Below are 15,413 nucleotides of genomic sequence, written 5' to 3'. Positions count from 1 at the left end.
ACGTGCAAATCTCCCCAACAACAAGTTTGGATGGTTACCTTCACAAAGACTGTGACAAGATCTGCTTAATATGTCTGGTGTAAGGCGTGAACTGTCTAAGATGGCGACCTAATCGAGCGATTAAGACATGGGTAATGTAAAACTTAAGCTAAGTGATAGCATCTCAAACTCAATCTATTCGTTTTTCAGTTCCATTTAGTCACTTAACTTTAGAACATCTTCCAAAATCAACATTCATTCTTGCTTAAACAATTTTTTTACTTGTATCTATAGAGATGAGCAATGCTATTTCATTTTTATAATTCTCTTACTATTTTCACAGTTATCTTTCAAAGAGATGAGAGAATTGATGAACTAAAATATGTCAAAATGAATATTCTAGAAGGAAGACCCACAATTGGGACAACTCGCAGCATGGATGACCTACAACCTGAACGACTTACAACCTGAACAACCAGCAGCCTGGATGATCCACAGCCAGTATGACCAGCAGCTTGAACCACCAACTGCTTGATGACCAACAACCTAGACAACCTGCAGTACGGATGACCCGCAGCCAAGATGACCATCAACTTAAAATCTCGTAGTCTGGATGACCCACAACTTGGATGACCCGCAGCTGGACGACCGACTTGGTCAAGATGTCTAATCTAGTTCAGTAGACCGAGCTAGCCTTGCTGACACTCAGCCTCCCACGTTCAACACATCCACTCAATCACATCTTCATTGCCGCTTCCACTCAATTGCCTACATACAACTTAAAAAATAGCTCCCAAATAATACAAAAAAAGTCTACCAATAAACTTCAAGAAAAAAAAACTCTCATAACTCTTTTTATTTTTTCATCAAGCACTTTTGTTAATATGCATATAAAGAGTTTTCCACAAACACTTGGGGGAACTTGCCCCTCATACACATGTTTCCAAAATGTAAGAGGAAATGGTCTACATTTTTGGAACTATGCTCGGCGGTCTGATGCACAACGTCCAAGCAGTGATAAAAACATATGTCACCAACTCGACACGGGTCAAGCTTTGGAGGTGGTTCTCTACCAATTAGCAACAAGTTCCACGGTGAGTAGCTTGGAATTCACCCTAACAACAAGTCTAGATGGTTACCTCTATAAAAATTGCGACAAGAAACACTTAAACATAAAGTGCAGCCCGTCCAATGCGACGACCTAATCGAGCAACCGAGACATGGATGGGGTAAGTCCTGAGTTAGGTGACAGAATCTCAACCTTAGTCCATTGTCTCTTTCAAAACATTATCCAAAATCAGCATTGACTTAAACAAATTTTTTACTTGTATTTAGAGAGACAAGTATCTTTTTTTATAATTCTCTTGACCTTTTTGTAGTTTCCTTCAAAGAGATAAGATAATCGGGGAACTAAAGTATGCATAACAATAATATGTCAAATTGAATCTCTTAGAGGGACAACTCACAGTCGTGACGATTACTAGTCGGGACGACCCGCATCATGGACATCCCACGACCTGGATGACTCATAGCATAGGCGATCGGCATCATGGAGGACCCACAACCTAGATGACCTGCATCTTTGACGACCAGTAGCCTGGACGACCCACAACCTAGATGACCCGCCGCCTGGACGAACAACCCGACTTAGATGATCATCCCATTTTAGTTGACTAAGATGTCTTTGCCGATCCAAATCCAATTAAACTAAGCAAGGTCGAGCCAGACCAGGTGACAAGCTCACAAATTTAAAATATCATAGACCCTCAAACACTCCATTAAAGTTGGGGTAAACATGTAACTTCAGATATTGTCTTCTCTTCCCTATAAATATAGGATCATTTTATGAATAAAACATGCTACAGGCCCCATATTAATACTAATTTTAAGTTGCACTATTCTCCCTATCTCTCCCTTTCTCCCATCTGACGCTATATTCCATTGAAGTATGATTCACAGATAAATTTGAATACAACATGATACGCCACCAACAATTTTTTATCATCCAACACGAATCTCGAGGCATGACACGAATCTCGATATGATATTTTAAGAATGAAACATTCAAATATTGATAAAAAGTCATCCAGAACTTCGATTTCAACAAACTTATAGTCAAACTAATCGGCTTGATAAGACAGACCTAATGATATGAAAACTAGCCCAATCCTAGTCAAATCAAGCCCAGATCAAGTCATTGAACCACACTTAAATGATTTCCGGACACATTTGAAAGATCAAAGGGTTGTCGAATATGACAAGATTATACTCCAATAAACGTTGTATGAAGGGAAGCTCTCTGGATCGTCCAATCACAATGATTTATATTCCTGCATTAATTGCACCCAAAAAATTATAATTAGAGTCTCATCCCTCTCATGAGGGGGAGCCGAAGTCTGGAGAGAGAGTGGATCGTCCAATCACAATGATTTATATTCCTGTATTAATTGCACCAAAAAAACTATAATTAGAGTCTCATTCCTCTCATGAGGGGGAGCCGAAGTCTGGAGAGAGAGTTTGAGACCTCGAGAAGAAGTTATAGTTCAACATCACCGCCAATTGTCGTCGAACACCGCCAACCTCCGTCGTCGACCACCGTCGATCGCTGTCGACTATCTCCGACCGCCTAAGACCATCACCGATCGTCGTCGACCTCCTCCAACTGCCATCGATCACCACAAACCAGATGATGTTAGTCAATACCGTAATCTATAAAATATATTTATCTTCGCCCGTCCGCGGGATAAGAGATTTCTGTAATCATCAATCAATAGTGAATTTTTGCAATTGAGTCAAACTCTGTCAGACTCTGTGATTTTTTCTCTTTACGAGTTTTCCATGTAAAAACTTCTGGAATAGCCACTGTTTTTTTCTTTTTCATTTGAGTGTGTGCAGAATTTTTGTATAACGTTAAAATGATAAGAATTTACTCTACCGTCTATATAACGTTAAAATGATAAGAATTTACTCTACCGTCGCGAATTTTCTAACACGCATCACAACAAAATAATAATTAATTAGACTGATACCTTACTGCTATATAGTTTGACCAAATGTTTTTTTTGTGAAAGACTACAGAAAAGTTTTCACGATTAAAAAGATGGTGTATTTTATCCAATATTAAATTATTTTTATAAATTTCTCTAATAAATTAAAGAACACGTATATTTCTCATGGTTAATCATATTTTAACCATTGTGGGACATACAAAGCTATATTTTCCACTTAAATAAACATTAAAACCACCCAACATTGACCATTCTGCATCCGTCCACATTGCATCTACTGTATGTTAGGAAAAAATATTTCATACGGACACCGTATATAAAGATGCTTACGGTGTCCAATTTCTACCATTCATCACAGCAAAAATATATGACTGTGGACTCTATTTTGAACTTTTTTTAAAAAAATTACTGTAATGAATGGTGGAGATCGAACACCGCATACATCTCGACATACTATATCTGTATTTATTGATATGAAACAACAAACCCAATGCACATTAAAACCACCCAACATTGACCATTCTGCATCCCTCCACATTGCCTCTACTGTTTGTTAGGAAAAAATATTTCATACGGATAACGTATATAGAGATGCTTACGATGTACAATCTCTATTATTCATCACAGCAAAAATATATGACTGTGGACTCTATTTTAAACTTTTTTAAAAAAAATTACTGTAATGAATGGTGGAAATCGAACACCGCATACATCTCGACATACTATGTCTGTATTTATTGATATGAAACAACAAACCCAATGCGTGTAAACCATATACCCATTAAACATGAATTTTAGACAATTTCTATTGCTCAAATAAATAATTTAATTCGGACATCAATTTACGCTTGAGTTTCATATCAAACTTAACTTTAATTTCTAAATATTTTCAAAAATTATAAAATTTATAGTGAGATTTGCATACATACGACAAATTCTTATATATTTACTTTTGTGAGACCCAAATTTTGATATTTACTCTTATAACACATTGATGTCATAAATCCTTGCATGTAAAATATGTATGTAGTTCTTTTTAAAATATAGTGATGGTGATTAAGGGTGCAAACGAGCCAACATGATGTGCCCAGGCTCAGCTCGTTAAAAACGATCGTTGTTCGTGTTCATCTCGTTTCTATTTCAAACTCACTAATTATGCAACCGTAGAATGTTAAGAGTTGGGACCATATTTAAATCTTAATGTTAATATTAAAATATCATTTAAATATAATTTACTATATTTTTATTCTCTTTTTTTAATTAATAACTTTAATTGATTATAAATCTTTTTAGCCTTTTAGTCAATGAATTTTTTTAAAAATACTGTAAAATATTTCTAATCAAATATATATTTATATTTATATTTATATTTATAAAATTGATGAGTAGTATTCGACCTAAAATGAACCGAATACGAATGAACAAAAAATTGTCCGTTTTTGGCTTGTTTATATATCGCGCACTAAATAAGAGTTCGCATTCGGTTCGTTAACTTAGCAAACGAATGAAACACGAGCTTCTTAACGAGCCGAACACGAGTTGTTTGCAAACAACCAGCATTTAACAGCCCTAATGGTGATATTTTTGATTTGATGATAAAAATTTGAGGGATATGCAAGTAGATATGAATGTTTAAGTGTTAAATATATAAGTAACATGAGACTTGTGTGGTATGTATATATATGTAAATATCCCAAAATAAAAACACTGTTAATGAATAATTCTGTTATACTCGATGATTCTAATGACAAAATTCAGCTTTAAATTTGCCCAGGGATAGTGAGTACTGAGAAATGTGCAAAGCAGACGAGTATTTGGAGAAACGTATGGCATTGGCTTACATTAAAGATAAAACCTGTTTTACAAAATGCCAATAAAGGCTATCCCCAATAAGATAAGTAGTCTTATCACTATCTATTTGAGTTGCTATCCCACACCTAATTTTCAAACAAGAAATCCATGACACAAAATAATGAAAGCGTGATGATAGTTTAGATAGAAGATGAAGACAAATGATGATTAGTGATTTTTTTTTTAGCATAGGAAAATATTTAGCCCCCGAAACATTCGTAATTACAAATGTAGCGCCGTCTGTCATTTGTTTTTCAAAATTCATGATAAAGCTCTAGCTCATATTTTTTTTCATTTTTGTCGTATTCTCAATGGTTTGATCGTGGCAAACATAAATACATTGATTCAATAGTTTGAAAGATCACAGAGGTTTCAGGTTTTGTAAATAGTAATGTTTTGGGAGCTATGTATGTAATTATCCTACAAATTTTGGAGCATATATTTTATTATGTAGAATTTTTTTTTTATTTTATTAGAAAATTTAGGAGAAGGTGAAGGGAAAATTTATGTAAGATTAGAATTTTATTAAAAAATTAAGGAGAAGGTGAAGGGAAAATTTATGTAAGATTAGATTATATTGATGATTTAAGGATGGTTTTTTTTTATGATGTGGATGGCTAAGAATAAAAAGGCTAAAGTTGCCAAATGCTACAAGAAATGAATAGAAGGGAGAATGGGAGAAAACAAAATGAGTAAGTTTGAAGGGTGTATTCAAAAGTTCCAAATAAGTTAAAATAAGGGGCCATCAAGTCACTCTCCAAAAATGCAAGAATAATTGAAACTCTCAACACTCCAAAGGGTGAGAAGAAGTAAGAAAGATTTTTAAAAACAATACTAAAATGAAGTTCTCACCAAAGAATTTAATTGAAAGCCACCAAATCTTTTTAAAATTACTTAAAACTAAGGAAAAGTTACATACAAATAAGACAATTTTTATTTATTTACATACAGAGCATATGAACTTTCATATTTGCATTCAGAACTTTTTGGTGTCAGAGACTTATGCATGAAAAAGTGTATATCACTTTTTAAAGGTAAATAATAGTGATATATTTGATGTTATATCAAACGTTTGAGTATGTCATTTCATAACATATCATGAAAATAACATATGTTAGTCAAGAGGTGGCTAGACTTTGTATTAACATAAGGTTTTAAGATACTTTACAGTAATGATTTTAATTAAATCCTAGTCTATCCAACTTGCAATTATGGAAGGATGGTGATTGTATAAAATAAGCATGCGATAAAATCCAATGATTTAAATAATTTAATTTAATTTATTAAATTTTGAATGGTTTGTCGCATTAGAAGCTGCATGAGCAACGGATGTGGTTGTGCTTTATACTTGGCAACACACTATTACACCTGCAATTTTGGCATTAGTCCTTTTTTAGCATGATTTAATAAAATGATGGGAACACGTCCATCTATTCCAAATAGTGAGAAATGAATAGTGGTGATTTCATCCCCTATTTAAGGTAGAGGATGAATATTAATTGCTTTCAAGCCGCTTATCCGAGCAATCTAGAGGCTAAACTTGTTGTCTCCTTATTCTAAAAGGATCAGGAGGCAATATACGTTCTTTCTCTATTGTGAAGAATGTACTTATACCTAATTTGCTTCACTTCTAGAATAAAGAAGGAATGAAAATGACATTGGAGAACACCTTGATAGATGATGATTTGGATCGATTCTTTTGGTAGGGAGCTTTATGATGCCTCTATGTATGATTATCCTTCATATATGAGGTAGCAATAGTTGGGGAAGGTTAGATGGATGGGATAACCAATGTCTTTTACTACCATTTTCAAAGCCGACCGAAGACAATAATCTAGCTTCTGGTAGGTCTGACCTGAGGAAAAATTCAGTTCCTCAATACACCAACCATCTCACGGATGCCCCCGAGGCACCTCATAAGAGATTAAGAATTAGCAATGCAACAAAAAGTCTTATAAACAACACTTAGGCTCTCCTCTTTGAGCAACGAGCTATCTTTCAGGTCATGAGAATTCATCCCTTAGTCAAAAAGTTAAAGTAAGCCAACACAATTAATATAATTTACTGATCGTCATTTCACTCCATTTTCTGTCATTTTTTTCTCTCTTTTTTCTTATGCTTTTTTCATTAGGACGTGATTCACAGACAAATCAATATTCAACAAATTTTATTAATAAAACAATACATCCAAGCCTCACTCTTTATATGATAGGAAATTGGGGTTTAATTGAGTCTAACTAACTCAAGAGTAGACTTGAACTCAAGTTAACAAATAGCTTGAATTGAATTAGATGAGTTAGAATGTCATGCCTAAGCTATCATCACTCAACCTTTTAGCTCGTGAAGCGGTTTGTTTGAACTATATATATATAATAAAATGATATGAAAATCTAAAAATTTAAGTACAAAATTATTAAAGTATATCGTACTTTTTTATATTAAATGATTTCTCAATATTTTTCTTATATATTCTATTTATTATTATTATTATAACAATTCTATAAATCAAAATTATTGTATTCTAGAAAATCTTGAAAAAAAAATCATCTCAATAAAAATGTTTAACATACAAATCAATAGAAGTGATAAAAGACTACAATCTTTACCTAAGAAAATTGAAAAAAAAAAAAAAAGAAAAACATCGTCCTTAGCCTATTCCAAGTATTCTAATATATAATTGAAGTTAATTAGGTAACTCTTCTCCCCAATTTGAGAAGATGAGATTCTAATACTTATGTGTTTTTTTATTATTACAATAGGGGGATGATAACACGAATGAAATGATATTTGTTAAGTAAGAATTGCCCGAAGATATGAATTAGGCAATAATAATAGTATGATGATACTTAGGCTATAACTGCTGGTGGTTGTCAATGACAATTATCGATGATTATTGACTTCTTGTAATTTTTAGGAGATTAGATTTGATTTTTTTTATGTAAAAAATATTTATTTATTTATAAATTTTAAAGTTATCATTTTGGTAACCAAAATCTCAAAATATTCTATCAATTGCTTCATATTTATGTCATCGGTCATTGACTATTCTTTTGACATTTAACAGTTAAAATTATCTCATAATTGAGTGATCTTAGACTCGTTGGTTTCCACTTGTCAAGACACTTTATTCAAATGTAAATATGCCAAATTCATTGATTCAAACTTTTCAATTATGTTTCAAATACTTACTTTAGGCTCATTTAAACTTACATGGATAACTTCTAGTTTTCTTTAGTTCTTATCATCATGACTTTCAATTTAATTAAAAATTTATTGAAATAAAAGTTAGAATAAAATTATTTCATTTAAAACGTATCAAATTTATGTCTGGGCATATAATTTCTTTTCATGATATTAAAGATTTTGAGCTCCAAATTATATATGAACACGATAATTAATTTATAGCGCATAAATCTCAACTTAGACCAGTACATGAGTCTAGGGGTGTAAACGAGCCGAACACGAGTGAGCCTTCTATTTCGAGCTCAAAAGTATATTTTGAGCTCAAAAGGTGTGTTTGTGTTCTGCTCGTTTAGTCGGCGAGCTGAACACAAGTCGTTCACAAACAAAAAGTCGTTTTGATAACTCTAATCACGTAGCCATAAGATGTTAAGAATTGGAGCAAGATTTAAAGAAAATTATTTATATTAAAATATATTTTGAATCTAATTTAATAATTTTTATTCTATTTTCTTAATTTATACTTTTAATTGATTATAAACCATTATAGCCTTATGGTGAATTATTTTTTTTAAAAATACTCTCATCAATATATATATATATATATATATAAAATAAATAAATCTTTGTTCTTGTTTGGCTCGTTAACTTAGCTAATGAGCAGAACACGAGCTTCTAAACGAGCCGAACACGAGCTGTTCGCAAACAACGAGCCATATTGACAACACTAAGCCATTTTGACAGCCCTACATGAGTTGCCTTCCTCGCATCGTGGTTGAATGGTTGTACTATTCCTCATGATTTGGCGTCCAGTAATAACGATCGTGAAATAATCTAATTTTATTTGGGGGGAAGAAAATTAGTCAATGTTTTTTTTTTTTTTTCATTCAACAATTAATTGTTATTTGGATTTAACCCACCAATATTTTCAATTAGGATTTAATCGAGGAAGTTTAAATAAACATTCAATATAATAACTTCTTAAATAAAATCGGCAATAGTAATTGTCAAGCATTCAAAGACGATAGTGATACATTAAGAATGTTTGGATTTAAGTGATACATTAAGAATGTCTGGATTTGAAATCCAGGCAATAGCATATAATATGTATTGTAATAGTCAATAGGCTTGACAAAAGAATAAATGCAAGATCCTTTAAGAGAAGCATCACCTACATGAAGGTTGATGTAGTGCATTGACTTAAAAGCTCCAAATTAGCTCTACTAGCTCCTCCGGCCATAGAAAGCACCATTTCTGATAAAGGAACTCTTGTTGGAATAAGAAGGGCTTAGAGGTGAGGTGTGGAGGGAAGCTCACACACCGAAGCCCAAAAGAGATGACTCACCACTCAAATTGGAAGGATGCTTTATGTTTGCACCCTTGGGAGCTCAAGGGGGCGATTGGGATCAAAATTCTCAACTTTAAAAGTAGCTCAAGGCTGTCTCTTTGAAAGGGCAAAATTAGGGTTTGGCGTTGTGGCGCTAGGCATGGTGTGAGGACACTGCTGATGTGGCGGGTGAAAGGAAGGTTTACATGATTAGATGCACTGACACGAGTCGAGCAAGAAAATTTGGGTGTTGTGGTGCTGGTATGGGCATTGTGGCATCGGTGGGTGTTATTGTCATGGCACAGACATCTATGTCCAATCAGTCGATATTCTTGGGCATGTAAAAAGTTGACTTACGGTATCGCGATGCTACCATGTGGCATTGTGGCCAAAACAAACAAAACAAAGGAGAATGACTTTTAGTGAATGGTTATATTTTGTTATCTTGGTGATATTATTATGTTAGATTGTAAGATATTTAGATATTTATCATGATAATACATGTATGTGTGTATGTGTCTATATATATATATATATTCATGATAATATATGTATGTGTGTATGTGTCTATATATATATATATATATATATATGTGTGTGTGTGTGTGTGTGCGCGCGCGCTATTATAAGAGCCTTCAACCACCCTTAATGTGTCTAACAATTAGAGTACCACATCCTTAAGGCCAATTGTGTCAGAGGGGATTTGAACCTTAAACCCGACGGGTCTTATACTGTTGATGCAACCAAACACACACACATACACAAATATATATAATTATAAGGAATGACGGTGTTTGTTAGAATCGGGTGCTAACAATTCTCCTTTTCTCTGCACTCTAGGGTTTGATCTTTCTACTGTCATGCTTGGATCTGGTTTTTTGTATTGAGCGGTTAGTTTTCTTTCCATTTTATTTTTTTACCTGGAATTTTATAGTGTTTCGTTGGTTTCTCTAAACTTTGCATGAGTTTAAATTTTCATATTTTATTTTCCAAATTGAAAGCCAATCAAAGCACTAAGCATACTCGTCGCCGCACACTTCATATGTGATTGACTGCACATCTAGAAATATGTTCTTAGAAGAAAATATTTCATATGATCTAAAAGTTTTCGTAGCATTCTCAAGTGTGAATTCTAATTCTAAATTCAAAATGAAAATTCATATTGAAATCTAAATTGTTAATTCCAAAATAGAAATTCACTTCAAAATTAAATTTGCATTGCTAAAAATGAGAATTGCATCAATGAAATTTAGATTTTGATGTGAATTTCTATCTTGGAACTGACAAATTAGATTTCAAAATGGATTTCCATCATGGCTATGGAAATTAGACTACGTACTAGAAGACGTAGTAAAAACTCTTATATCATATGGAATATTTTCTACCACGAACAAATTTCTAGGTATGCAGTCAATCACGTAAGTGGTTGTGGCGATGTGAATGTTTAGTTCTATGATTGCTTTTACAGTTGAAAATAAAATACGAAATAAATATGTTGGTGATAGGGTTGGAGTAGCTACAGTTGTAGGCAATATTAAAAAGAGACATCATGAAGACTAAATAAACCGTCAGAATTACTTTTTCTTAATATAAAACAACAACTACCACTCAAAAATTGAATAATTTTTATTTTAACTCAGATTTCATTAGAGTCGATAATAGTTAAGCTCAAAATCAAATTGTTAACAGTCTACTGAGGTGATTATGAATGTCGAAGATCAATAATCGGCTAATATTTATCGATATTTTATCTTTAATCTTGTTTGTCACCATAGCTACACCAACTCATTCATGAGTATATTTTATTCATATTTTCTCCACAAGTGTAAAGCCATCGATCCATATAAGGTTTGAGAATGGCTTTTCACTTGGAGATAAAATATGAAACAAATATATCCATCAGAGGGATGGTAGCTATAGTGGCATACATTATTATAGGGAGATGTCTTAATCAACTATGAGTCAATGTTTGGTCATTCAATGATCTTCAACAAAGCTTGCATTACTAAAATGTTAAACGATTCGACTTTGAGCCAAGATGATGTAAGTTTCAAATAAATCGAATCTAAAATTTTGGCCCATACCTCAGTGTGTTTATTTCAACTCAAGTTTCATGTGCGAGTGAAATTTAGAATCAATTTTTTAATGATTATCATTTTTCAAACTAAATCTGATTCCAAATTTCGCACTTATCTCATAATTTTATACTTTCATATTTGTAAGATTTATTAAAACTCATTCAAACTAAATCCAGCTTTCAACCGAACAGACCCTTAAGCTAAAAGTTAACATTCTGCTTTATAGAATATTGCAAGTCTCACCACCATCTTATAAAATTTTCCTTTTAGTTTAAGCAGCATTTTCTATGACACAATAGCCCGGATGCATTCCCCCACTTCAACCAACCAACTTGAAATCTACTAATCACATCCCCATCCATATCACCAAAAATTTGAATGAGAGACCCAAATATTTAAAATGTTCACAAATTTTAATGATTTGATAATCTATAGTTACAACTGTGCCACCAGAGCTACTACCACTAAAATTGTTTTTCATGTATTTAGTTTTAGATCTACTCAAATGAAGGACTTTAGACTCCAATGTCGACCTTCACAATTTAAGTTTTTCCTAAAATCTTTATGTACTCTTATCCACAAGAAGGATATCAATGACGAAAAGCATACACCAAGGTACATCTCCTGTAAATGTCTAGTAAGAACATCCATAACAAATGCAAAAACATATACGCTAAAATATGAAAATATTTGATCAATTCTCTTTCTAGTACCTAAAGCTTAAACACATTCCTCCAAAGAAATAAAAATAAAAATGAAAATGAAGAGGAGAAACTACCTTTCTCAATTGTTTCAAATAGGAGAAGAGCGAATGGAGGAGAAAAATGGGACTTCATGGTCACTGTAAGTTGTGTTTCTGTCGATGCGTTCCTAGCTAGCTCATGTTGCAACTAATGAAGATTGAAATGGTTTCAGATGAAAGAGAGAGTCGAGGGTGGAAGAAAGTTTGGGATGTAGAAAAAGATGGCTTTTTCCCACTAAAAGTGAATGTAGAATAATATTTTTTAAGTGGTTATTTCTTATAATCCTTGTCAATTGTGCAAAGCTTAAGGAATTTCACTAAGTTTAAGAAATTGTATTAAGCTTTCCACTCTTCTTACCAATGGAGAAGAAATATACAAAAGTACTAAAAAAATATTTTTTTTTTTTGTTAATATGTTCAACTTTAAGTTTGCATGCATGCACTTGTTTGTGGAATAATGCATTTTCAATGGCCTGTCCTTATATTCTATCTCCAATATGTAAAGGTTAAAAAGTTTCACTTTAATTACTTTTTTTTTGAATTTTCCATATCTTCTTACTTGTGAAAAGAAATATGAATAAGTGCCTGAAATTTCTTTTTTTTTTTGTTAATATGTTCAACTTTAAATGTGCATGTATGCATGTGTTTGTGTAGCCTTTTTATATGCTTGAATAAAATTGTTTGTAAATTCCTATTATGTAATGATAACATCATTTATTATATTATTACAAACCAACATAATTCAATAGGTGAATTTGCATTATTTTGAAAAAGGCCTTTGTGATTTAGCTAAATAAGTGGTATCTATAGTTTGGCGTTAGATGAAAATCATGGAATACAATAGCATCACAACCAGTGCATGAGAAAATCAATTGATGTGTTCTCTTAATAGTTAGGTTTGCAAGGAGAGTGAAATCATGCAAGGGAAAACAAGGTAACCATAATGTGGTCAAGATAGATCACTTGGGTGAATAAGAATGATTCTGAGCTTGACAAATCATCTAAAAATTTTGTTATTATTATTATGGTTGTTGTTGTTTTTGTTGTCCATGTTGGCCTTTTAGCTACAACTAATGAAAGCTAACCATAAAAAAATATTTCGATTGATGTAATCAAATTCCCTCAATAGTTAACATGGATTTTAAGGACCGAGTGAGAATAAAAGAGGTGTTACACTATCCATACATGCGAGTATTATTTGTGGTGAAGACCTTAAATGACAATTTCAAGGTTGTTAAAAAATGTTAACATCCCCAACATAAGTGAAATTCACAAACAAATTCATCTTTTAATTATTTCTTCCCAAAGCAAGTTAATCATGCCACCATGCGAAAGGATTTATTCAAACTTCAACATCCATTGGGACTAGTAGTACAACTCGTTGCACATCGAGTTTATGGCTAATAATTGTACTATTGTGGAACACGGTCATCATCCATGACTAGATGGTTTGATGATTAAGTAAGATGGGGTGGAAAAAGGAGGATAGTCATGAGCCTAATCATGCTAAAGTCATATACGATAACATAAGGATCGAGATCTTAGTTAGTAAATTCACAAGTCTTAGCCAACTTATTGATTGTCATTTAATTGTAACAAGATGCATTGCAAAATCAACAAAGATTCTCATAACTTTCACCATTAATGACATCACATGGATGTATCTATGTTTTATATAAAAAATTAATAATACAAAATATCATTTATATACTAATTAATATTATATACATCTCAAAATATATCTAAAAGCTTTGTGGTTCATCTTAATCATCTTTTTTTGATAAAAATCACTTGAATAAAAATTTGGCAAGCATACCAAGAAGTAGTTAAAAAAATTCAAAGTGTATTCAAATGAAGCTTATATTATTTGAGGTTTAAGGATAATTAGAACTATTGTTTATGTTATATGTATACATGAGATAAGATTTTTTATTCTCAATAGATAGAATTTTCTTTGCGCTCCGCCGCTCCGGAATTGGGGTTTACATCCGGCTCCTTTCCAGGGAACGGAAGGAAATTTGCTGAGAGCGAAAACTCTCGTCTGAAACGATAGTCTCGACACGAAGAAGGCGCTGCTAGGTCAGCGATCATGGAGATGATGAACTCGGCCGGCGGCGGCGGAGGCGTTGCTGGCATGGGTTACGCTGATTCAGTGGACTCATCGCCGCGCTCTCGCGGCGGCGAGTCCTGGGACGAACCGTTCCCTTCCTCGGCTGCAGCCACAAAACTGCGATTGATGTGTAGCTATGGAGGACGGATCGTGCCGCGACCTACAGATAGATCACTGTGCTACCTCGGCGGAGACACGCGGATCGTGGTAGTGGAGCGGCACACTACTCTCGCTGATCTCTCTGCTAAACTCTCCCGGCATCTTCTTGGCGGTCTAAACTTTACCCTCAAGTATCAGCTTCCGAATGAAGACCTCGACTCCCTTATCTCAGTTACCACCGACGAGGACCTAGATAACATGATCGACGAGTACGATCGCATCGTTGCATCTTCTTCCGCCGGCAGCGGATCCGGTTCATCCCGATCATCCCGCCTTCGGCTGTTCCTTTTCCCTTCGAAGCCGGATTCGGCACCATCGTCGATTGGATCGCTGCTGGATGATTCGAAGTCGGAGAACTGGTTTGTGGATGCCCTAAACGGTGCCATCGGCATGGACGGCCTCCCTCGCGGCCTTTCTGCAGATTCCTCTTCTGTTAACTGTCTTCTTGGCCTGGAGGACGACTCCTTAAAATCGCGCTCCGGGATCTCGGCCTCAGCCGCCGCCTCTGTCGGCTCCGTGCAGCCAGAGCATGAGCAGCTACTACCTCGGCCAGATTCTTCTGGTAAGCTTACACGCCAGGATGTTCAGTCCGTGCCGGATTCCCCCATGGTCGAGACTACTTCCTCTTTCGGCTCGACCTCCTCTGCCCCTTACCTCTCGAATCTGCCCCCGATCCGTGTACGCCCCGACGACCGGCCTCCAGAGCAGCGGATGGGCGGCTTGGAGGACCACTTCTCGCAGATGAACATCTCTGCAGCTGCCGCCATGGCGGCGGCATCTGCTCCAGGACAGAGGCTGTCAGACGAGACCAGCTTCAGGGAACCGAACTACCCTTTCTACCAAGCCCCTCCTCTCGCAAACCCAATATCTGCTTCCTCAATCTCCCCATCTGAAAACCCTAATCGCAAAATGTTTTCCTCTGATGAAGAGAAGTCCGATCAAGTTGCCATCAGCATACCGCCGCCGCCGGCGTTAGATG

General features: G+C 34.5%; 1 protein-coding gene across 1 annotated transcript; it reads left to right on the top strand.

Annotated features, from left to right (window-relative positions):
• Positions 1-14,098: 14,098 nt before the first annotated feature.
• Positions 14,099-15,401, top strand: LOC110027437 (the record flags this gene model as incomplete). Its single annotated transcript, XM_020728884.1, is given in 1 exon segment — positions 14,099-15,401. A coding segment is annotated over 1 exon segment (1,147 nt), but the record flags the coding sequence as incomplete, so codon positions are not given.
• Between the last annotated feature and the right edge of the window lie 12 nt (positions 15,402-15,413).

Source organism: Phalaenopsis equestris, unplaced genomic scaffold (assembly GCF_001263595.1).
Source record: "Phalaenopsis equestris unplaced genomic scaffold, ASM126359v1 Scaffold000002, whole genome shotgun sequence".
NCBI classification, from domain to species: Eukaryota; Viridiplantae; Streptophyta; class Magnoliopsida; order Asparagales; family Orchidaceae; genus Phalaenopsis; species Phalaenopsis equestris.
This window is presented reverse-complemented; position numbering and strand designations above follow the sequence as displayed.